The sequence below is a fragment of the Mus caroli genome, unplaced genomic scaffold (assembly GCF_978045245.1).
Source record: "Mus caroli unplaced genomic scaffold, Mus_caroli_1 scaffold_17, whole genome shotgun sequence".
In the NCBI taxonomy this organism is placed as follows: Eukaryota; Metazoa; Chordata; class Mammalia; order Rodentia; family Muridae; genus Mus; species Mus caroli.
In genome coordinates, this window is record NW_028227272.1 from 28858332 (window position 1) to 28883428 (window position 25097).

The 25097-nt window shown below is 52.7% G+C and overlaps 1 protein-coding gene across 1 annotated transcript; it reads left to right on the forward strand.

Annotated features, from left to right (window-relative positions):
- Positions 1-417: 417 nt before the first annotated feature.
- Meltf (melanotransferrin) lies at positions 418-18895 on the forward strand. The gene is made up of 16 exons (XM_021185088.2): positions 418-487; positions 1624-1778; positions 4140-4239; positions 6035-6217; positions 7131-7287; positions 8395-8462; positions 9599-9786; positions 10311-10491; positions 11080-11231; positions 12861-12957; positions 13704-13898; positions 14626-14782; positions 14879-14946; positions 16797-16984; positions 17809-18007; positions 18520-18895. The coding sequence occupies exons 1-16, from the start codon at positions 439-441 to the stop codon at positions 18597-18599; spliced, it is 2217 nt and encodes a 738-aa protein (XP_021040747.1). The 5' UTR covers positions 418-438; the 3' UTR covers positions 18600-18895.
- Positions 18896-25097: the final 6202 nt, after the last annotated feature.

The following is a 25097-nucleotide window of genomic DNA, read 5'->3' on the forward strand; positions in this document are numbered from 1 at the left end:
TCGATGTGTGTGCATTGTGTGTGAAGGGAGGTAGCAGTGAATTAGGGGACCAGCTTTCTTTCCCCAGGCTCAGACTCGACCTTCCAACTTATTTTCCTTCCAATTCTGAATGTGTCCCTGTCCAGTAGAATGTGACATTGGAGTCCTCTAGCACAGAAAAGGATGGTCTGAAATGGCAAATTGTTGAGGACAGAGAGCCAGGGAGTAGCTAGGTCGGGTCAGCAACCCTTGGACCGGCCGGCAGGGGGCAGAGGAGGCGTCAGCAGGAGATGCCAGAGAGAAAGCCAAGGCCATGCTGGTCAGCCTAGGTGTTCAGTGCGGGGTGTGTTGAGGGGCGTGGACTCTCCCCGGGCTGCGCTTAAATAGAGAAGGCCAGAGAGACCAGGGAGGAGGAAGCCAGGACAGACCCGCCAGCACCCCAGCCAACCCAACGTTGCCATGAGGCTCCTGAGCGTGACTTTTTGGCTACTCCTGTCCCTGCGCACTGGTGAGAGTGTCCCTGAGGGAGGATACAGGGCAAAGCAGAGGTTCTACGCCTGCAGTCCCCAGGCCCTACCGGTGCTCAGCTTCCAGAGGGCTTCTTAAAGGAGGCAACTTTGAGCCAGGCCTCGAAAAATTATGCCAGATGTCAGGGAAGAAGTCCTGGGGCGCGCGGGGCGGGGAGGGGGGAACCGCTGTCTGGTGTGGAAGGTTAGAGGGAGTTTAAGGGACAGGACGCAGGCAATCCTGATGACAGAGGAGGGAAAAGAGAGCGAGGAGGAGGAGGAGGAGGAGGAGGAGGAGCCTGGGGACAAGGTCTGAGTGCTCTAAGCCCCATAGCAGAGTAAGGCCGTAGAATGTCCAGGTGGTCTCCAGTCTGTGAGGCAGCTACAGTTTGACCCCTGGTGAAGATGGAAGGCAGGCTAGGCTGCCAGCAGAAAGGACCTGTCCCCCAGATGAAAGTAGTGCCCCAAAGGCAAGTTCCAGAGGGTCCTGATTGCAAAGTCACCTATCCCGAGGAACTCTGGAACCCCTTTCTCTGGGCCCCTGCTGGGACAATCCCTAGGACTCTGACCTAATCAGGTCAGGGGGCACAGAAGGAAGCCCACACAGGGCACCTGTGTGTATAGGGTGACTTCTAAAGCTGAAGGTGGGGTCTCACCTGCTAGGTCCGCTGACATCACCAGCTAGAGAAGAAGAATCCTGAGCCACCTATCCATTCCTTGCTTGTCACACCTTCCCCTGACGGGGGCCTCTGACCCTGCCCCATCGCAGAAGACAGGCCACCACAGTTACTCCCTCTGACATGTAGTCAAGTTCTTACGTGGAGGGGCAGGGACACAGCTGGGGTGGGATCCTAAGACAATACCTTTTTGGGGAAGAGACAGGATTTTGTGGGTCACAGCCCCTGCTGAGACTTGGGGCCAGTGCTCACTCTTCGGAAGGGACTTTCCACTGCTCAGTGATGGGCTAGGTTATGAGCCACCCATCTGCAAAACTATGAGTCCATAGCACCGATTTGACCTGCCTCTGTCTGGCTGCCTCTCCATGGGAGTACAAGGCTGTGTGTCAGGGGGTTGGCCATCCAGGCAGCTGGGGTCATGGCGAGCTGGCTATGTGAGGAAATGCTGTCCTGCCCCACAGTCCTCTGTGTGATGGAGGTGCAGTGGTGTACCATCTCAGATGCAGAACAGCAGAAGTGCAAGGACATGAGCAAGGCCTTCCAGGGAGCTGGCATTCGGCCTTCCCTCCTCTGCATCCAGGGCAACTCCGCTGACCACTGTGTCCAGCTCATCAAGGTGAGGCCTCTCCCTTCTTACTGCTCCCCAACCCTGGCCCAGACAAGAGGGCTCTGACTCAGGAGGAATGCACAACAGGCCCATTCACTGGGAAAGAGGCCGATGGTCCCCTGCCAGGGTTGGTGATAAAATCCTCTGAGTTTCCCTAGCAGTGAGCGCCTGACTTTTTCCTGCCAAGTGGGAGGTGAGGAGGGGCTGAAGTCCAGATGGGCACCAGTGGGGAAAGGAGGAAGGGGAGGAAACCCCTGGTGGGACACAAAGGCCCTTCTAGGATGAGGGCAGGAATGCTATTCCTTCCTGGGAGAGAGAGCAAGCCATGGTGGCTGTCCTCCCTTGCTTGCTTTCCTTTTTTTTTTTTTTTTTTTTTTTTTTTTTTTTTTTTGTGGTTTCAAGACAGGGTTTCTCTGTGTAACCCTGGCTTTCTTGAAACATCCTCTGTAGACCAGGCTGGCCTTGAACTCAGAGATAGACCCACCTATCTCTGCCTCCAGAGTGCTGGGACTAAAGTCATGTGCCACTACCCCTGCCCCCCCCCGGGGGGGGGGCTAGCTTGGATTTCTACTGCTGTGATAAACACCATGACCAAAAACAACTTGGAAGGAAATGGGTTCATTTCAGCTTCCGAATCACAGTCTGTCATAAAAGGAAAACTGAACAGCAGCTAAAGGCAGAAACCTCGTGTCAGGAACTGAGGCAGAGGCCATGGAGGAATGGGGCTCACTAGCTCGCTCCTCCTGGCTTGCTCAGTTTGCCTTATACAACCCAGAACCACCTGCCCGGGGACGGCCCCGCCCACATTGGGCTGGCCCTTCCATATCAACCATCCATCAGGAAAATGCTCCACAAACTAGTCTGATGGCAAAGGTGTCCTCTTCGCAGGTGACTCTAGCTTGTGTCAGGTTCAAGGGAAGTTTAAAAACAAAACAAAACAAGAGCTCCGGGGTACTGGTTAGTTCATAATGTTGTTGCACCTACAGGGTGCAACAACAGATCTCTTTAGCTCCTTGAATACTTTCTCTAGCTCCTCCATTGGGGCCCCTGTGATCCATCCAATAGCTGACTGTGAGCATCCACTTCTGTGTTTGCCAGGCCCCAGCCTAGTCTCACAAGAGACAGCTATATCAGGGTCCTTTCATCAAACGCTTGCTAGTGTATGCAATGGTGTCATCGTTTGGAGGCTAATTATGGGATGGATCCCTGGATATGGCAGTCTCTAGATGGTCCATCCTTTTGTCTCAGCTCCAAACTTTGTCTCTGTAACTCCTTCCATGAGTGATTGTTTCCAATTCTAAGAAGGGGCAAAGTGTCCACACTTTGGTCTTTGTTCTTCTTCAGTTTCATGTGTTTTGCAAATTGTATCTTATATCTCGGGTATACTAAGTTTCTGCAACAACATTATGAACTAACCAGTACCCCGGAGCTCTTGACTCTAGCTGCATATGTATCAAAAGATGGCCTAGTCAGCCATCACTGGAAAGAGAGGCCCATTGGACACGCAAACTTTATATGCCCCAGTACAGGGGAACCCCAGGGCCAAAAAGTGGGAATGGATGGGTAGGGGAATGGGGGGAGGGTATGAGGGACTTTTGGGATAGCATTGGAAATGTAATTGAGGAAAATACGTAATAAAAAATATTTAAAAACAAAACAAAACAAACAAACAAAAAGCCCTAACCAACATAGTGACGTCATGGCCCACAGTGGTCACTCACTGCTGCAGGGCTTTCCAGAATGAGATTTGCCGGGTCCAGGAGAAGAGACCCACATTCCAGAGCCCTGAGAAACTGAGGTAGGAAAGCAAGTCTGGGTGATGGGAGAGCTCAGCAGGGCAGGATGATGAAGGTAGTCACCACAGGACAGGTACTGGGTCTCCATGGCAGTCTGGCCCCCAGGAGGCCTCTGAGAATAATCAGCTAGTGGGGCCAACCCTCTCTGAGGGCAGAAGGCCACAATGACTAACAACTCCTCTCAGCTTCTGCCTCTGTTATGAACTGTCTTGGGACAGCTTTTTGTCCAGGGAAAAGTTGGTTAGGGACTGGGGCAAGAAGCTGAGAACTTCACCACGAAAGGATGCTTTCTGCTACGGCTCCATTTTGTGTCTACTGATTTTTCACTGAACACATCAGTGACGTTCCTGTAAAATTAACAACTAACTTTTTTAAGAGTAAATGTGGTGACGCAGCGTGAGGTCTTGGCCTGATAAAGGAAGCCCTGGGCCCTTAGGTCAGGGCCAAGACTAGGCTCCTGGGCCAGATGAAGAAAGCTGTGTAGCCCTCCCGTGCTTCTTGAGGGACTCTGGGCTGCCTATGAGTGTCACTGAGTGCTGGCTGAGTGGACTGACTGACCCTCATTCTCCATTAGGACCAAAAAGCAGATGCCATCACCCTGGATGGAGGGGCCATCTATGAGGCAGGGAAGGAGCACGGCCTGAAGCCAGTGGTGGGGGAAGTCTATGACCAAGGTAAGGGTCCTGGGGTGAGAAGAAGCAAAGGTGCCTCAGAGAAGCCAGTCTGGCCATGCAATCCTGAAGCCCTAGTTGGTCACTAGCTCCACAGAACTCTTCTGGGGGTCCACCAGCCAGCCCTCTGAGAACCCCCTCATTCTCATTTGAAACCTTTAAGTGGGAGAACCAGGGACTCGGAAGCTGAGTCTGTTCTTCCTGGGTGGCCTTCCCCAACTTCTGTCCACTGGGCCCTTACTAAGGGGCAGTATCATGCCTGGGGCAGGGTTAGGTGGAATCCAATGGGCAGGTGCCTGGTGACCAAGGTACCCAGAGATACACACACTCCAGTGCCACTGTCAGAGGCAGCTTGTTGGGGATGGGGACAGGAGCGACGAGAGCAGCAGAAACACCACTCACCCCATCCCATGTCTCACAGCAGACTTACCTTCCATGCTAGCCTCCCTCTATCTGGACCTGCTCTGTCTCCCTGTCTCTGTCTGTACCATGCGCAGTCTCTACAGTCAGCAATGCAATCCTCAAATCCTCTCGCGAGCTCCTGGGCCCCTCCCATCTTTGCAAAGGCCTCGGAACTGTCACTAAAGCTCTGATTCGCCTCCATGAGCCTAACTAAGGCCTGATCCCTCTGCCTTGCCAACCCGAATGGAGCCTCCGCGCCAAGTCTCTTCACACTCCAGGCTGCTAATGGAATTTGTGACAGTCCCATGACACAGGACATAGTCCAGCACAGGGAGCCTTTCCTCGAAGGCCACCAACAGCCCTGGCTCACGGGCCTCAGCATAGATCTTCCTGTGGTTAGCTCAGCACCGCATTGATCACCCACTGCCCCCTGGCTCCCTGTTCTGTGGCTGGGAAGCCCTGTTTCAACAGCAGGAGTCAGATACCCAGCACACACCCCAAGCCCCAGTTCCCCACAGGGTAAGTGCTATGAAGAAAAAAAAGTCAAGAAAAAGAAGTGTCCGGAAACCTACAGAGGAGGACAGAGGGAAAGCTGGCGGGGCAGGACTCCAACGATGGCCCTGGTGGGTGAGGCCTTGATGGCTCCAGTCAGTAATGAGAGTGGCAGCTGCTTAATTTTCTCAAACCCAAGCGTGCTCGCACAGTATGTCAGAGATGGGGCAGAGAGGAGGAGAGTTCCTGGAGATGAGTTATGTACCTTTTCTGAACGGCCCTTCTCCATAGTGGGCCCCGGGGAGTCTCAAGGGACTGCAGAGCCAACATGGCGAGAGATATTCAGGGTCTTGAGTGACTTCGGGTCACATCACAAGCTCCCTGTGTCTCTCCACTTCCATCCCCACTGCTCAGCACCTTGGCATGCATAGTTTTTCCTACTTCAGGGAGCCCGTTAGTCTCCTCCCTCAGCTCTGCTCTCTCCATAACCATGGTGCCCCGCCTTCAAAGCTCCAAGTTCTCCTAAGTGCTTCTAGGAACCGAAGGCTCCCCTGACTTGAGCAAATGGAGACCCAGCTATGTCCAGATGGCTTGAGAAGGAAAAAACGGGAGCAACTGAAAGAATGACTTCTCTCTCTCTAAGTTCATGAGGCGGAGGAGGAGGGGCGTGGTGGGGGCGGATCTTGTGGCGAGACGAGCTAGATCTCGCCTTCCAGATCTCAGTGAGAAAGGCAAGCACACATGCCAGTGTTCATCTGCACACGCACGGACACGCGTACACACGCACGCACGAGTGCACACAGACACACACTTCCACCGAAGACCATCCCCCACAGCCTGCCTTCCCTGCAGCTTCCTGGGTCATCACCCTTGCTATCCTCACCCCTCACTTCTCCCCTCCTAGACATTGGGACTTCCTATTATGCCGTGGCTGTGGTCAGGAGGAATTCCAATGTTACCATCAACACCCTGAAGGGCGTCAAGTCCTGCCACACAGGCATTAACCGGACTGTGGGCTGGAACGTGCCTGTCGGTTACCTCGTAGAGAGCGGCCATCTGTCAGTGATGGGCTGTGATGTGCTCAAAGGTGAGAATTTCAGGCCCAGCTCTCTCTCTCTCTCTCCCTCTCCCCTTCCCCATCCCCTCCTTTCTCCTTTCCCCTCTCCCCCGCCCCATCCCGTGCCCCTGGGAACCTGCAAAGCCCCACCTCCTTCAGGAGCCTCCCTGACTGCAGCCAGCGAAGCCACTCCCTCTACTCTGCTGGTTGGCTACTACGGAGCAGGACCCCAGGCTTGCTCATTCCCACGTCCCAGACAACACAACCAGGTGGTGCAGGACCCAACCAACCACAGTAGTAGGAAGAGGACCAATAAGAAATCAGCCTGGTGTGGGCTGCTGAGGGTGGTCTCTGTCTAGACGGGTGTCCCGAGCGCTCCAGAATAAGACACTACATTTTCAGGACCCAGACAGCTGCTGAATTCACCCATAAAAGCCCCGAAGTGGTTGTGGGCCCCGCCACAGTGTAACTGACAACCTAGGAGAGCCTAAATTCACAGTCTCTCGGGGTGGCCAATGACCAGTCGGGAGGGCAAGCATTTGATAAAAGGTGTTTCTGGAGCCTTACTAATGAAGAAAAGAGAAAATAAATAAATAAACAAAAACAAACACCACAAAAATTGCAGGTCAGACAGCTTGACTACCTCTTCTCCGATCTCTGCCCACCCCCGCCCCCCTTTGGTAAGACTGCTGGCCACTGCTCTGAAAATGAACTCGACAGTGAGAGCAGAATCCAGTTTGCATTCAGCTGTGCTGTGAAGACATTTCGAGAAAACGTTTTATTTCTCAGTCACAGCAACAGCCCCACCCGGGGCCCAGTCTGGGAATACTGGTGTGATCTAGTCCCCTGTTTCTTCACTTGACTCTGAAAGGTGGAGGCTGGCTGACGCCTCTCTTGACTCTGCAGGGTGGGGTCACCGACCTCCCTGTGCTCCGTCCCACAGCCGTCGGTGATTATTTTGGAGGCAGCTGTGTCCCTGGAACAGGAGAAACCAGCCATTCTGAGTCCCTCTGTCGCCTCTGCCGTGGCGACTCTTCTGGGAACAACGTGTGTGACAAGAGTCCCCTAGAGAGATACTACGACTACAGTGGAGCCTTCCGGTGAGGGGGGACTGGGGCAGGGTGCAGCAAGAGAAGCTCAGGGGTGCAGGGAAGTGACTTTGGGCTGTAGAGCATCAAAGAGCCCTTTATACAGAGCCGGGCTAGTTTATAAACATGAAACCGGAAGGTGCCAGGCTGAGTTTGCTCACAAAGTCAACAAGTTTGGGGTATTTGGAAAGTGGGGGGAGGGCCTGACCAAAGAGAATGGAAAAAGCCATCTCAAGCTGCTCCTGGGTCCCCATTCTGATGTCTGACCATAAAGGAGGGGGGTGGGGGGTGACTGGACACTGGGGCTGGCCTTTTTCTATGCTGGTCCTGACTGGCACTTTATCCTTCCATGACTCAAGAGAGAGTCTAAAGGGCTTATGTCTAATCCCATGTCTCACAGGAGAGTTTCCAGTCCCTGTAGGAATCAGTCCTCGGTGTCCACACCCAGGGTGGGAGGCTTATTGGTGACTGGGGGCACAGGAGGACACAGGTCCTCCTTACTACTTCCCCATGTCCCTGGCTATCTGCCCTCAGAGGCCTCCATTTTAATACCCCCTCCCCCACACCCCCACCAGTCCAGTCTGCTTATTTTCGGGCTGTGGGGACCCAAGGCATCCCATTGCCCAGTAGCTCCCAACCTGCCTCCCATATTGGGAGAATATATGGAAGTCACCATTCTTTCCACTCAGGATATTTGTGGATGGCATGAGAGGCCTTCTAGTTCAGTCCCCTGTATCAGAGACGAGTCCTCTTCAAATACCTTGGGTGTCTGGGGTTTGGATTGCAGGCCAAGGGAGGCAGCACAGGGCCTTCACTGACTGTAAGAGACCCCTAATCCTCAGAGGAGCCCTGCCCCACTTACCTTCCCGGCCCACGTGACTCATGATGGTTCAGATGAGTCCACAACTTGGCAAAGCCACACAGCCAACTATCTGGGAGCAGGCCCCCCAGAACTGCAAAATTGTAAAATATACCCCCTAGGGACACCCCCTGCAGCTCTGGTCAAACACCCAGGGTAGATGGTAGGAGAGACTGAAGGGCTGTAACAGGGATCAGGCAGGACTGAGTGGCCGTAGCAAGGGTCATGTCCCGCCCAGGCTCATGGCTTTTCCTACGCAGGTGCCTGGCGGAAGGAGCCGGTGACGTGGCCTTCGTGAAGCACAGCACAGTGCTGGAAAACACTGATGGTGAGGGGCGTCGGGCTCAGATGTCCGGGTTCACCCCAGATGGTTTGCAGTGCTGTGGTCCAGCGCTGTTCTGCGTCTCCTTGGGGAACTCTGGACAAGTCCCATAGTCTATGTACCGAGCTAAGACGGGTCTCGCCATCAGCATTCCTACTTGGTGCAGCAAGGGTCGGGTCAAGCAGGGCTCTAACTGTGGCATTGGGTTCCGTCCCGATCCACTTAAGTGTGCAAGCCCCACACTAGACACTGTAGGCTCTCCTGTCCCTTCCTGGCCTTTCCCCTGTGACCTGACCTTTCCCTAGACAGTCTTGCTTTAGGTGGGTTGTTCTGGTATGGCTTTTTGTTTGTTTTGTTTTTAATTTTGTAGTAGGTGACCTTTAGAACTTTCAGGCAGACACAGGGCCACGGGCCTATAATCCCAGCACGTGGGTGGCTGAGGCAGGAGGATTGCAAGCAAGTGCTAGGATTATGAGCGTGCACAGCTGGAACAGCCTCTCAGTGTGGAGTTACCTGAAGATGCATTGACATGCATGCATGCTAAACACACATACATGTGATATAAACTTTATATTCTAGCTTGGTTTTTTTAATCAACATTGTAGCATGAGTGAATTAAAAAAATAACTATAAGGGAGAATAAACCAAAATAGTAATGTTTGAAGCTTTAGGCAAAGTTTGGGGGAATTACTCTTCTCCCTTGAGACCACAGCTCTGAGGAGAGTCTGTCAGTCAGAGGTGATCACTGTGCACCCTGCCCCTGTACACTGCACCCTCTCCCCCACCCCTACCCCTACCCCTGCACCTTCCCCTCTACCCCGTCCCTGCACCTTGCACCCTATACCATGCCCCTGTTCCCTGCCCCTGCACCCTGACCACTTTGCTACATTTAGCTCTCTCGCCCTACCCTCTGTAAATGCCATGTTTGTGTGTTGTGTTAGGCCTGCTCCCTCAAATCCATCTTAACATAAACTGGAGACAGGTAGAAAGTATACAGAAAAGGTGTTGTGTACAGCTAAAGAGCTCTGAGCATGAGTGCTAGGTCCCCACACCCTGCCCCCTGCAGACCCCTCTCCCATCCCCCCTCTGCCCTCCCAGCCTCTATGAATGCAGGAGCTGACTCCCCAGTTCCTACCTTCCAGGGAACACCCTGCCTTCCTGGGGCAAGCCCCTGATGTCAGAGGACTTCCAGCTACTATGCAGGGATGGCAGCCGAGCCGACATCACTGAGTGGAGACGCTGCCACCTGGCCAAGGTGCCTGCTCATGCTGTGGTGGTCAGGGGTGACATGGATGGCGGTCTCATATTCCAACTGCTCAACGAAGGCCAGGTGAGATGGCATGCTGAGCTCCCAGAGAGCACTGGGCCCTTAGGGTGAGGACGACTCCATCTGGAACTGACCCAGGTGGCTCCATCAACCAAGGTCAGTGTGAGAGGCGAGCGCTTTGCAAGCTGGCTGGGCGGGTGGAAAAGGCAGAGCATGGGCACACCTCAGTCTCGGCACCCCTCAGTCACAGCCTTTCCTGCTTGTGCCACTGAAAATCAAAACCACAGTTGCGCGCACGTAAGATAGCAATTGTGTCGTTGGCTAACTGCGGCGAACAATGTTTTGTAGAGACCCTGCAACGCCAGCCACTGCCCAGTCGTTACTTTTGCTTGTGACCCTCTAAACCTGGACCACAAGCCCTGTGATCAAAGGGTGGGGGCTGATGAGGTAGAGGTGGAGGGAGCAGAGCATCGGGGAAGGCCCTGTGAGGTTGCAGGGAGGAGTTCCAGGTGACAGACTCTCAGGGAGGAAAGGATGTGGCCTGCAGCAGCAGCCTCACCATTCCGATTTTTACCCTTTACACGCAGCTTCTGTTCAGCCACGAAGACAGCAGCTTCCAGATGTTCAGCTCCAAAGCCTACAGCCAGAAGAACTTGCTGTTCAAAGACTCCACCTTGGAGCTTGTGCCCATTGCCACGCAGAACTATGAGGCCTGGCTGGGCCAGGAATACCTGCAGGCCATGAAGGGGCTCCTCTGTGATCCCAACCGTGAGTCCTCCTGTGCCTGCATCGCTCCCTGGACATAACGGTGGTGGGATTCTCTGCTGGGCTTGTTAGAGCAGGACACCCATCTAGGCAATCTGGCGAGTGCCCTGTGGCCCCTAGAGAACCTGTCTCTTTACCGCTTGGGGGTCTGGGAAGGAAGCAATCTTTTAGCGAGACCTGTGGAACCCTACCCTGCAAGACCCTCCAGGGCCTGTGGCTCGGGTCCTCGGAGCCTGTTTTAGAACTGCTGTGTGCCATCAACTCCGACTCCACAGCCTCCCACTCCTCCCTCTTCACCTTAGGGGCTTAGGAGTTATCTCTCTCCTGGATTATTGCAGGGGCCTATAAGTGGGCTTTCCTGACTCCCGCCCTTATCCCTACATATCTCCCACCTATAGCCAGGGAAATAGAATGCCAGACTGAGTTCAATATGCAGCAGCCAGTCTGTCTCAAGCATCTCAGCTTTCCATCTGAGAAGTGGGTAAATAGCTGGTCACGTGGCTAAGACCACCACTCAGGATTTCCCTGACTTGAAGACTGATTTGAAAGGCTTCCTGTCGATCTACTAGCCCACATGTGCACCCTACGCAGGGCTGCCCCACTACCTGCGCTGGTGTGTGCTTTCGGCGCCCGAGATCCAGAAGTGTGGAGATATGGCTGTGGCCTTCAGCCGCCAGAATCTCAAGCCGGAGATTCAGTGTGTGTCAGCCGAGTCCCCTGAGCACTGCATGGAGCAGATCCAGGTGCACTGCCGTGGGCTAGGGAGGGGACAGTTGTATGTAGTGCCTGGCATAATCCCCATCTCTCAGGCCTGTGTGGTAAGGGCAGGGAGAGGGTCCTGTGACAAGCTCACAGAGGAAGGCAGAAGGAAAGACCAAAGTTGGCTGAGAACAGACCTTCAGTCCAAGAAAGTCCCTTCTCTCTTCTGAACCTGTTTCCCCATACATGGTGAGAATGGGAGATCACCATTTGCTAGACGTTTCTGTTGGCAACTCACACTTAGAAATAGATTGCATTGTGTTTGAAGATCTATTGCACAAAATTTAATAGGAATATATGAAAATTGCATCCTATATATGAAGGGATAGAAAGAATGCTTGGTATTTCTGTTTCCTGCATTTGGTTTTGGCCTTTTCCTGAGCACTTGCCTTGGTACCCACTAACCCACAGGTAAAGATCTATCCATTGCTCAATCCCTCTCGGGTCTGTCCTCCTGGCTTCCTTGGCTGGACACTAAGGCAAAGGGAGGCTGGGAAGCGAGGAAATCTATTCCCCAGTGCCTGGCAGACTGGCCTATCTCTGGGTAGCTCTTTCTGAATGCCACCTTGCTGCAGAAAGATGAGAAGGGGCAGGATCAGCTGCCTCTCGGCCGCAGATGCATCCACACAGCCTTCACAGGAGTCAGGGAAGGAGGCACCCAGGCCTGTGGAGAAAGGAGCAGAGTCTTCCCAGGCACCCTCAGAACCCAGCAGGAGGCTCAGTGAGCCTCAGTTCCTGCATCCCAGGCTCTGCAGATGATGTCTAATATGGCGCCCACTTCCCTTTCCTGGATTCCACAGTGACTGGGACCGGGGCTATGGGTTCAGGCTCTGTGTCCCCCTTGGTATCACAGAAGGTGTCAGAAACTCTGAGTAAGGAGAAAGTCTTAGAGATGCACCCACTGGGACAAACACCACTACCTGCAGCCCATACCTGTAATAGTGTGGGGCGCCCCCAGGGTGCCTGGGCCCCTCTTCCCCAGTCTGGCCTCTTTCTTGTGCCTTGTCGTATACTTGTGGCTTTATTACCACATAGCCTCTAGCCTAATGTCAAACGGCTTTAGAATGAGCAAGCAGGGTGGGGTGTAGGTGACCTGGAAGGGGAGAGGTCGGTGTGTTCTGAGAGAAGAGCTGCTGCCTTCTCCTACGGGACTGTCATCTTTGAATCTCTGGGCCAGTCTGCCATGGCAGCTGTGTTTTGCCCAGGAAGTGTGCTACCCACAGACGAGATGCTACCCACAGACGAGTGCTAAGGGCTCTCAGGCCTCCGGGAGGTGGCAGTCCCTGGGGACCAGCAGTAGGGCAAGGGCAGTGTTGTGCAGGGGAGGGATGGGGGAGCAGCCCTGCTCTGAAAACCTGGTGAAACTGCCAGGAGCTGGGTGCCCCTGCCTGTATTGGCTGACCTTAGCCTTTCAGCAACCTCTGGGCCTGGCATCTTCACAAACGCAGGAAGGGACGAGGTAGGGACAGAATGGGGTTCTCCCAACTGGGGTGACTCCCAACAGGAGAGAAGCTGAGCTCACTAACTCTTTTCCCTAAGAGGGGAAGAGCCCTGCCATCTCTGGGGATTCCTGCCATCCAGGAGCATAGTGCACCTCCTTCTGTCCCCTGCAGGCTGGGCACATCGACGCTGTGACTCTGAGGGGCGAGGACATTTACAGGGCAGGAAAGGTGTACGGCCTGGTTCCGGCGGCCGGGGAGCTGTATGCTGGTGCGTATTCCTGTCCCTGCCTGGTGGCTGATTCTTTCATAACTCTGAAACTGTCTATAAGACCTTCCAACTTTCCTTCAGTGCTTCATCCCGAGCCTCCTGCCAGTCTTCTGTCCGGAAGCCAACCCCTCCTACCCGAGGCCTCAGTTATCCATCTGTGTGATGCGTACCTCTAAACATCTACAGACTTTCTGGACAGGGTCAAGGAATTATTCTAGTCTTTGCAGAGCCTGGTCATAGTCTTTTGACTTTCAAATTCCTCATTAACAACTATAAAAGCCCTTCTTACCAGCCAACCCAGGCTATACCCAGAGACCACCCCACAGTTGGCAAGGGTGACCTTGTCCTCTCACTTACATGGTTATTGACTCATTCACACCTTCTCGGTGGTTTGGGCTTGACTTTGTCCTCTTAAGGACAAAGACCTTAGGACATTGATTTAGTCCCTTCCACTTGGCTGTGAGAAATCTCTGGGCTTTGAGAATGTGTCTGCAGGTCTCAGCCGTGCCTGCTTTCCTCACATAGAGAAAAAAATACCAGCTGGGTGTGAGGAAGACCATGGATGAGGGCTCCTGGGGTGTTTCAGCCAAGTGAAGAGTGGGGACACCAGCTGCTCCCTAAAGGCCCTGGGACATGAGCCTGGGCTTCTGTAGCCCCAAGATGAGACAGCACTGCTCTCAAATAGTACGGGACAGTTGAGGCATGAGTCCCAGCTCTGATAAGGGGCCCCTTTCACCTCCCTGCAGAGGAGGACAGGAGCAATTCCTACTTTGTGGTGGCTGTGGCAAGAAGGGACAGCTCCTACTCCTTCACCCTGGACGAGCTTCGCGGCAAGCGTTCCTGCCACCCCGACTTGGGCAGCCCAGCGGGCTGGGAGGTGCCCATAGGCTCCCTCATCCAGCGGGGCTTCATCCGGCCCAAGGACTGTGATGTCCTCACAGGTATTGCCCTCTGAGGGACACAGACCCGAAGCTCTGTAGGATCTGATAGGGAAGACAGTCAGCTATGAGGGCTGGGGCCTTGTGAAACAACCCCAACAGGTCGCCTGTTCTTGACACGGTCCTAGGTGAACTCTCCACAGATTTGTCATATGTCCAGGTATTCCTGCTCCTCAAACCAAGTAGAATTCACACTGAACAATGGGGGTAGGAGGGCAGACATGGGAACAAGCATGGAACTGGGTTGTCCCCATGCCTAGCAGTCCCTAGGCATCTGGGGACCTCACTGGAAAGTGGCAGGGCATGTACTTTTGTGCCCAAATATCTAAGTGCTAAGATGGGGATAGAATAAGGAAAGTTTGCTATTTGCCCACCCCACACATCTCATGCAAAGCTCTCCCCGTATTCTCACAGTCTGAAGCCAGTGAAGTCCTTGAGCTGCCTGGCCGCACACCTCTGCTGGCTGATAACTCAGAGAAAATAAACATAGTTGTCTTACCTTGACATACATGGAAGGCACTAGAATTGATAATTCTTTCCTGACAGTAGTCAGTGGCCCTACTGGGGAGACTAGACCATGCATGCGATACATCATGACTTCCTCATCCCTGAGGAAGAGCAGGCCAAGGCCTGTGGGAAGATGGCGGTAGGGCTACAATCTGCCCACCTCCTTCCTCCCTGGCCATCTTTCTGCGGGCCCCCTTATCCCATCCTTTCCATTCTGCCCCAGCGGTGAGCCAGTTCTTCAACGCCAGCTGCGTGCCTGTCAACAACCCTAAGAATTACCCTTCCACACTGTGCGCGCTATGCGTGGGAGACGAGAAGGGCCGCAACAAGTGTGTGGGGAGCAGCCAGGAGAGATACTACGGCTACAGCGGGGCCTTCAGGTACTTGGTGGCAGCTGTGGCACAGGGGTGGTCTTCTGGCCTGGCCCTGCAGCAGGACTGTCTTTCTGACTGCTAGCCGGCCCTCCTGTGTGACAGGTGCCTTGTGGAGCATGCAGGGGACGTGGCCTTTGTCAAGCACACGACTGTCTTTGAGAACACAAATGGTACGTGAGGCTGCTCGGGCTGGAGCTAAAAAAACAAGTCCCGGGGTGGGGTAGGGGTGGGAGGGGCTGTTTCCGGTCTCCAGAATAATCCACACACGGGATGTTGCTGGGTTTAGAGTCTAAGCAGCAGTCAGGAGAAACTGAGTCTGGAACCCTCTAACCCCATGAGCCTAGGGACCCCAGGAGCCACAATGTAAGAGCAGATTTGGGGGACAGAATTCAAGTTCACATCCCACTGCAGGATGATACCTGCACCTCAGCTGGTCTGCAGCTATTTCTGGGGCCCTGAGACCTGTGGGCTCTCCTCTGACCACTGGTCAGAAGCAGGTCAGTGCCTGGTGCAGAGAAGTCTCACCAAGGCAGCACCCAGCCACGTTCACCACACAAGCAATTGTGTTTCCTGTAGTCACCTTCCCAAGCCCAGACACTCAGGTCCCCAAAAGCCACCTCCGAGATCCTGCCTGTGTACAGAACCTCTCAGCTTTAGCCCTGCACCCACACAAGGGGAGAAGCCACATCTGGGTTAAAGCTGGAGTCCATGCCCACAGCACCTCAGTGTTTGTGCTTCTGTCTACCCTGCAGTGCCCTGGCTCTGAAATTACAAAACCCCACGCTCAGTCATCTTTGCCCTTTCCTAATGCTGTCTGTCTTTCCAGAGGCACCACAAAGGGCACCACTGTGGCCCAGAGCAAGAAGGAATTAGACACTGAGGAAAAACATCAGTAGTCAAAACTCAAGAGTGCTCAGAGGTCACTGAGGTCACAGGACATGGCCCCAACCGAGCTGGAAACAGCCCTCCCTGTTGCCATAGGCCGGCCTCCCTGCCCAACCTCCAGTGAAAGAAGCTGGCTAAGTTCCCCAGTCTGGTAGAGAAGGCAGTGGGAGACTGGCTGCCATGACACTCGTGCCTCCCAGGGTCCGGCTGCCATGACACTTGTGACTCTCAGAGTCCTTTAGTGTCTTTGACTCTATGTGGCACCCACCTGGCATTCACTCTGGAAAGGGAGGTCAAGTGAGCACTTTAAGACAGAGATGATGTGACTCCCCGGGGTGGCTCTTCTTGGGAAGCTCTGCAAACAGCCACCTGCTTCAGCACCACACATTCTGAGGATGCAGACTCCCCGCTCTACCCGAGAGTCACAGAGGGCGCTTCTTCATGAGTCCCTTGGGACTGTGTCTTGCATGCATGGCTGATGTCACACCCTCTACAGTTTGAGAATTTAGCTTTCAGCTTCACCGCATGCCCAGGTTCAAGGGCACAACCTACAGATAGGAATTCTTGCTCCAGAGGGAAAACCATAAAGATATCAAGATCTGGCGTTGTATCACAGTCCCGAAATCCTGGCACTCTGCAGTCCGAGGCAGGAGGATCATAGTTTGAGGCTAACTTAGGCTATATTGCAAAATCCTGTCTTAAAAACAATTTTATTGCCGGGCAGTGGTGGCACACGCCTTTAATCCCAGCACTTGGGAGGCAGAGGCAGGTGAATTTCTGAATTCGAGGACAGCCAGGGCTACAAAAGAAACCCTGTCTCGAAAAAAACAAAAAACAAAAAACAAAACAAAACAAAAGTGATTTTATTAAGAGCCCTCCCTGGTGTTGTAACTATAAAGGGTTGTAAGGTGGGGGTGATAATCCCCACCTCACCCCCACCCTGTGTTATAAGCAGGGGCTGTAACCAAGCCTGTTCTACTGAGTCCTCAATGTCACATTCAGCCAGTTGGGCCCTGTCCCTCCTGTGACAGCCGAGACCACAGCTTGGGATGCTGTCCGGATATCACCACCTCTTGCCAGTGAAGGGTCTCACGGATTTCTCTTCCCCTTCTTCCCACCCCATGATGTCCCTCAGGTCACAATCCTGAGCCCTGGGCTTCTCACCTCAGATGGCAAGACTATGAACTACTGTGCCCCAACGGGGCACGGGCTGAGGTAGACCAGTTCCAAGCTTGCAACCTGGCACAAATGCCATCCCACGCTGTCATGGTCCATCCAGACACCAACATCTTTACTGTGTATGGACTTCTGGACAAGGCCCAGGTAAGCCAAGCTAGAGAGTGGTCTCAGCGAGGAGTGGGTCCAAACCCCAAGGTGGCTTCTGCCTACCTGGAGCAGAATTCACAAGAAACTGCAGAGGCTAGGGGGTATTATATGGCTTTCATCCCAGCCAGGACATTCTCCCAGGGATCGTTCCTCTGTCTCCTACATCATTAACTTTCCTTTTCAACTGGGCCATCCATTCTCAGCAGCATCCAAACAGCTGCTTCACCACCCACAAGCAGCAAACGGACCCTCCTAGCCTCCCATCTCTGATCGTTACAACCCTGCTCCTTGCCACTGCTGTTATTGTTGTGTGGCCCGGGAACTCAAACCCAGAGCCCCCTTCCTGGAGACGGCTCCTCCACTCCCTTGGAAGGCAAAACTCCTTAAGCTATCCTCATGCTAAGCCCATCGGCTCCTCTCCTGGTCTCTCTTGGGGGTAGCGCCACTCCAGACAGTCCTTACTACATCCCTGAAACTGCTCTTGTCGGGGGCACCTCCACACACACTGCTGTATCCAAGGGCCAAAGCTTTCCAGGGCCTCACTGCACCTGACCTCACACCACAGCACACAGTATCGGCCATGGCGTCCACACTCACTATGTCTCCCACGTCGGTTCCCTGCATTCATGAACTGTCTGGTGGGACATTTCTGGGTGTCTCTGGATGGTGCCTCCATGCAAATCTTTTCCCAGAGCCCCTCCATGGCAGAGGCTACGTGGCTGGCTTCCACTGAGAGACTTGGGGCCCTGAAATGCTTGCTCTTTGGGGCCCCTATGATGTTCTGTAAGCCCAGACACAGCAGTTGCTTTTGATGTTTCCAGGACCTGTTTGGAGACGACCATAACAAGAACGGTTTCCAAATGTTTGACTCCTCCAAATATCACAGCCAAGACCTGCTTTTCAAAGATGCTACAGTCCGAGCGGTGCCAGTCCGGGAGAAAACCACATACCTGGACTGGCTGGGTCCTGACTACGTAGTTGCGCTGGAGGGGATGTTGTCTCAGCAGTGCTCAGGTGCAGGTAAGGGAGCAAGCCTGATATGCCAGCACTTGTGGTACCTCCTTCAAAGGGCCCGAGACACCCCATAATCATAGGGGTGAAGAAGTTTGGAATTAAAACTCTGAGGACATTGAAGGGTATCCCAGGCCTGGGTGAAGCAGAGGAAGAGGTCCCTGTTGCAAATACAGTCAAGGTGAATCTCCCAGGTCCAAACAGGGAGGCTTGCAGATAATTGAGACAGGAGCTCTGTCCAGTTACCCAAATAGACTGGGATCATGAACGTAAAAGCCGAAATGATAGTCTTTGGTGGATCTGAGGTAACAACATAAATATGCATGCAGTATAATTTGGAAGGGAATGCATATGTAAAGAACCCAGGGAAAGACAAGATTGTCTTGGGGTAGAAAGGAGTCTGGAGCTAGCAAAGTACACAGAAATAGCGCTGCCTGTGTGTGATCACCAAGCCCGCCGCCCACAGGCCTGGTGCTTCCAGCCTTAACTACCTGTCACCCCCCCCCCGCCCCCATCCCCAGGGGCCGCGGTGCAGCGAGTCCCCCTGCTGGCCCTGCTCCTGCTGACCCTGGCTGCAGGCCTCCTCCCTCGCGTTCTCTGAAGACGGCCACGCCCAGAGCAGGGAAAGCTACAGAGCCCAACCCGGAAGAAACCAGGACATCAGCTAACCCTGCAGGAGAGCGCGGGGCGGGATGCGAGAGGCGAGGTGAGAACTCACACACACAAGCCTCCGAGGTGCGATTCTAACCCAAAGAGAAATTTCTAGAATCAGGATGATTGTTAAGGCCAAGTCTTCCCACCTGCTGGAGCCCTCAGTACCTGAGGCGACTGGCGAGTAGCCCAGTCACTCCTCCCACACTGGTGGCGCCAGCAGCGAACCTGTGCCTCCCACCTGGAGCCTCCTGGCTGGCTGGGGTGGTTAAGGGGGTGGGGGTGGGGAGGAAGAAGAGGCCGGTTGCCATGGCAACCGTGGAGCAGCTTCCAGCCTCTGCACCCGCCACCTGGCGAGGTGCCAAGGAAGGGGCACACCACCAACCTAGAGAACCTCTGCGACACACTACCACCCAGCAGCCCCTGCTCTCGCTGCCCCACCGCTCTCTCCTATGGGCACTTGTCCACCAAGGCCCAGGCCCACGCCGTCGGAGGGGCAGGGCTTGCTGAGCACATCAGCCTTCTGATGTGACACCAACCAAGGAGCCCAGCCCTCTGGACAGCAAGATTTTGCTAGACTGGGATGGGAGGAAGGGAAGGCCAGAGCTGTACTGTGGGGATGAAGTCCTCCAAAACCCTCAGAGGAAGGAAGTGCCCCCACCTTCCCAGTAAGAATGTTAGTGTGTGAGAAACTTGATGCGGGGTGGGAACTATCCTGTGCTCCTGTGGCAAGCAGGACTTGCGCTGCACTGCCTGGACCTCACTGAACAATGAAACTGTTGCCTAGATTCTATTGTTTGCTCTCCTGGTCTCAGTCTCAACATTAGTTTTCTCCCTGCCTTCATTATACCCCTTTCCACATCATCACGCGCGCACGCGCACACACATACACACACACCTTATCCATGTGAACATATCTGAACATATCTGCTTGTCTGAAGAAGTATGAGCTAACCCAAAATAAGTCCCTGTCATGAACTGGGCCTTAGGATAGACCACGAGCCAGGGGGTTGGGGAGAGCCGTGTCTTCCCTTCACCCTGCACGTGTTGGGTGGTTGCATCTTTCCAGAGGATCCCTGGTTCCCTCGAACTGTGAGAGCCAAGGCCTAGGCTGCCATTTTGCCATTGTTCTCTCGAGAACCAGAAAAAGTTTTCCAAAGCTACCAGCTCTTACCCCAAATCTTGTTCCCTTAAAAAAAAAGTAATAAATAAAAAGGAGAAGAAACAGGAGCAAACAGCCGTCGTCAGCACACTGGAAGCAGCGTGGGCCGGGAGCTATTTGTGTCTTGGTCTGTGTGGGGGGCCTCAGATCCCGATGACAGGCCAGGTTCCCAGTGGCTCGCCCCCACCTGTGGGCGACGACGGGACAGATCCTTTCCATCGCTCACCAGTAGAGAAGGTCCTGGCAGTGTCCCAGCCAGAGTCACACAATCCTGAGGAAAATCGGTCACCATGATGCTTGGGAGAGCAAGCCCCTCCTCCTCCCAGTACACAGCCATCCATTCTTCTCTGAGCTGGAGACTTCACAGTGAGAAGTGTACTCTGTGTGGGCGACTGTGCTGCCCAAAGTGTGATGTCTGTGCCGTGTGCCTTTCAGGTGTGACTTTCAAGAGCGTTGTGTAAATGACGTCTGATTGCCATGGGCCACTGCTGTGTTTGTGCTAAAGAAAGACATTGGTTTCTTTTTAAAATAAAGCCATATATCCCTGCATATGCAGAGGCTTGGATTCTGGTGGAAACTGTCTGCCACCTGACTCAACTTGTTTTCTTTGTTGCTCCAACCTGCTTCAGGCCCCTGCCCCACCTCACCCACGATGGCACATTTCATTTAGAGCCCTGTTTGTTGGCTGAGAGCGAGAGTCAGGGACCACTCTGCAATCCAACCATCTCGGCCTGGCCTCCGTTCGCTTCCCCATATGGACGGGTTCTCTGGCCCCCACAGTGCCTCAGCTATCCCCATCCCTGTCTCAGACCAGCTGCCACCACCCCCTCAGCCTCTTGGGTGTCTGCTTCTCTGGGGACTGGATGCAGAGGAGGCTGAGAACATCCCACTGCCCCTGCCCTGTGTCCCCTGAATAAATCCCCACACCATTTCCTTGGTGAGCTCGCTGCTAACTCACTGCGGGGAAGGAGGCCCACAGTCCTCACAGTGGGCACTTCTGGCCTGGACGGAACTGAAATACAGATTGGCCTTTGTGCTCCTCTCTCTCTCTCTCTCTCATGGCTAAGGCCCTCTACCACGTTTCCCTCAGCAGGAGGCTGAGGCAAGAGGAACTAGAATTTGCAGCCAGCCTAGGGTACATATATATCACTATAGTGGTGATATGTATATGGAGTCCCATTCCATATTTGGAAATCATTGAAGTTTGCAGCCAGCAAAGGGTATTTTGCCAGACTGTCTCAAAACAAGCAGCACCAGGAAACGTCAGTCTTCCCAGAGTTACTGGCAGCCCAGACTGAAGGACAGAGGATCAGGGAGTCTCCCTTATCCCTTCTTTCCCAACAGCCTTCAGGATGGCTCCTCCAAATGCAGAAGCTGTCTCCCACCTGAGGGTCCTTGTACTTCAAGGGGTCCTTACACTCTGGAGCTGTTGGTAGCATAACCTGGAGGCCTTGTCAAAACAAGCTGCTGTGCCCTGCTTATTCCACAGATCTGGGATAGGAACAGAATTTCTGGCAAATTCTTCACTGTGCAGAATGCAGTTAGTTGAGTTTACATTCCTTTTGGGCTGTTTAGCAGGTTCCTAGGGCTTCTTTGGTCAGAGGGATGAGTAGTCAAAGACCCTTGTGTAGGAAGCTAAATCCAACCTGAAGAAAGAACTGTGGCTTATTCAGTATCCCCGGGGAGGGTGTGTATGTGTGTGAGAGATGTGTGGAAGATGTCATCACCCAGCTGTGGATTCCAACAAGCCAGCTGCAAGAAAGGGCCAGCATCAACCCACCCTGCTCCAGCCCTCACAATTTGGTTATGTCTGATATATGGCCATATACCCAGCTAAACTATCCACTTGGTCAGGCCTGCTAACCCAGGCCAGTAAGTCCATTTACTCACAAGACTGGGATGGGAAGTTCGAAAGTTCAAGGCCTGCCTTTATTGTATATTAAGTTCAAGGCCAGTCTATATAATTTAACAAGACCCTTGTTCAAAATGCAAAAGTAATATTAGCCCTGGGGGGAGGGGTGTATAACTTTTGGGTAAAACCCTCACTTGGATTCTCAAGGCCTTAAATTCATTCCCCGATATAGAAAAAGAAGTGATGATGGTTGGCCAGGGCTGGGGAGGAAATACAGTTGTAGGACACTTGCCTAGTATGCACAGGTTCTAGGTAAGTGTTTCTCAACCTGTGGGCAGTGACCCCTTCAACAAACCTATCTCCAAAAACATTTTTTTAATATTTATTATATATAAGTACACTGTAGTGTGTCTTCAGACACTCCAGAAGAGGGCATCAGATTTCGTTATGGATGGTTGTGAGACACCATGTAGTTGCTGGGATTTGAACTCAGGACTTTTGGAAGAGCAGTCCGCGCTCTTAACCACCGAACCAGCTCACCAGTCCCCCCAAAACATTTATGATGCAATTTGTAACAGTAGAACAATTATGGTTACAAAGTAGCAATGGAAATAATTTTATGGTTGGGGGTCACCACACCATGAGGAAATATATTAAAGGGTCACAGCATTAGGAAGGTTGACAAACACCTGTTCTAGATTCTGTTCTCAGTACTCAAAAGTTTCAACCGAACACATGCTGGGGAAAGCTCAAGCCAAGGAAAACTAAGTGGAGGTCACAGGGTGTAAGCTTCAGAAGAATTTTAGTTGTCATTTAATAATTTTATTTTCTAAGAATATCAAATATGAGGACTGCATCTATAACACTCCCACACCTCCCTCACCCACTTCCAACTCTCCCTCTGCCTCCCAAACTCATGATCTCTTCTTTAATTATCATCGTTACATATATGCACACATGTGCATCTATTGAGTCCAGTCGTTACTATCCATATGTGCATGTGTCCTGGGCTAACCACTTGCAATTGGACAGCCTCTGAGGGAGATCCTGTTTAGAAGAGACTGACTCTCCCATGGGCCACCTGTATCTCTTCATCTAGGGGACAGGATTTCCCTTTCTACCTTGGCATGCCAGCTGGTGGTATTAGGCTGGCCTTGTGTGGCAACCATATTGTTGAAAGTCATGGATGCTGCTTCCCTGTCATATGTAGAAGACTCTATCTCACTGAAGGTATACATCCTGGTCTTTTAGCCTTTACAATCTTTCCACCCCCTCTTTTATGAGCCTCAGGTGTAGGGGTTGCATTGGGTTGGGTTTGGACACACATATACCCCCAAAATAAACTTTTTGGGGAAGCCCTTTACCTCTCCCTGCCCAGAAAGTAGTCAAGATGGTTTGAAAATGGAGCACATTGACACAAAAGTGCCAGGCAAAGGACCACATGGTAGAGAGGGCAGAGCAAGAAGATGGCTGAGTCCTGGGCAAACAGGCCTGAACTCCCCCATCCCTACTAAGTATGGTGAGGGTGGGGAGGATGGGAGGTGGACTCATGGCCTTACAACAGGCTGTGGGACCCAGGAGCAATTGCCTGTTCTCTCTTTCCCATCTGTGGGGATGAACCAGGATTGGCAGGATTAATATAGTAAAAATGGGATTTGTCTGACTAGTGTTTAAACAAAAAGGAGTCTGCAATAGTTCAGTTGTTGCAAGCCCTTTAATCTGGCAGGGAAGTGTTTCTCAGTATCCCCTTGACCTTGACCTCGACCCAGGGCTTCCTAGTTGTCTGAGAAGAGCTCAAAGCTCTGCTTCCCTCCCTGCATCCCTCTAGCTATCTTTTGGAGTTCTTTCCTGCCCAAGAAGGGTGGGGCCTGGTGCTATGCTGGAGAGAAGGAAGCCTCTACCTTTGGGAGCCCACAGTTCAGGAATCAGCCAATGCCAGGGATGTGTGCCCTGGTTCTGTGGGGCAGAGTCCTCCTCCCTAGAAATAGAAAGCTGGAGGAAAGGAGGAAAAGGGGGGGCTGTGAGCAAACTTCTAGGGTGGGAAATGGAGGGACGCAGCCCTAAACCATTCCACCTCCCAGCTTGACCTGGTGATCCTGAATGTCACAGTTCTGTAGTGCTGAGGAAGGTTCCTTGGTCCCAGGAAGGAAGAGAAATGGAAAGTACTTGACAAATGCCTTTATAGGACTGTCATCCTCTAACTGGTGGCTCAGAAAGATGCTTCTGTGACCAGCCTGGTGTCTATCAGTCCTGGACTCTTTACCCTCTTCGGTGGTTTGAATAGGAATGGCCCCCATAGACTCATGTGTTAGAATGCTTGACCCATAGAGAGTGGCACTATCATGAGGTGTGGCTTTGTTGGAGGGAGTTTGTCACTGTGGGGACAGGCTCTGAGGACTCATGTGCTCATGCTATGTTCAGTGTGGCACACAATCTCCTTCTGCTGCCTACAGATCAAGATGTAGAACTCTCAGCTCCTTCTCCATCACCATGTCTGCCTGCATGTCACTGTGCTTCCCGCCATGACAATGAACTAAACCTCGGAACTGTAAGCCAGCCCCAATTAAATATTTTCTTTTCTAAGAGCTTCCAGGGTCATGGTGTCTCTTCACAGCAATAGAACCCTAACTAAGACACCATCCGAAGGGTGACCAAGGGGGTGACCAAGGAACCTTATGCAACAGAATCATTGTAAGATTTCCCCCATCAAGGCCCTGGAACTCTGGACTGGAAAGATGGCTCAGCATCTCAGCAGTTGCTGAGTACTTGCTGCCTTTGCAAAGGACACGAATTCAGTTCCCACTACTCACCGAGTGGCTCACGACTGCCCGTAACTCCAGATCCAGAGGAGTCCAGAGACTCTGCATTCATGTACATACATGTAAACACACACACACAAATGAATTAAATAGATACATAAATAAATGACCAGCCTGCTAAGATAGACTTAAGATAGCAGCTGGGTTCATGGCCATGATAGCAGTCTACCGTTCACTATATCAGTTCAGGAACAGTAAAATTCTAAAAACTTCTAAATGCATCCTTGGTACTTCCCTTTGCAGCGGACGGTCTGCAGCCATTATGTAAAGGGTAGGGCTGCCTTCACTGAGGTGGGAGGATCCCTGTGACATATTGTTGAGTAAAAAGAGCAGGTTATGAAACAGTATGTGACTCCATTACCATAAGTCCCCACACTCACACACAATGCTGTCTGGAAGTCTGTTCACCAAACTGTTAGCAGCAACACTCTCTAGCTGATGGGATTTAAGGGAAACTTTCTTTAAACTTTATTTTTAGTTTCCCGAAACTCTTTAAGTTTTGAATTGCAAAACGTTTAAAATGAAATTGCTAAGGATATAGTCCAGCGGTACAGTGCTGGCTTCGTATGAGCCAGGGTTCCAGCTCAGCACAGCCATGAGCGAATGAATGCGTGA

What these genes read in the sequence shown, in the direction of transcription:
- Meltf (XM_021185088.2), top strand. Translation starts at nt 439, where the DNA reads ATGAGGCTCCTGAGCGTGACTTTTTGGCTACTCCTGTCCCTGCGCACT. An exon ending in AGTGCTGGAAAACACTGATG is followed by an intron (nt 8,463 to 9,598) that starts GTGAGGGGCGTC and finishes CCTACCTTCCAG; the next exon opens with GGAACACCCTGCCTTCCTGG. An exon ending in GGACTGTGATGTCCTCACAG is followed by an intron (nt 13,899 to 14,625) that starts GTATTGCCCTCT and finishes ATTCTGCCCCAG; the next exon opens with CGGTGAGCCAGTTCTTCAAC.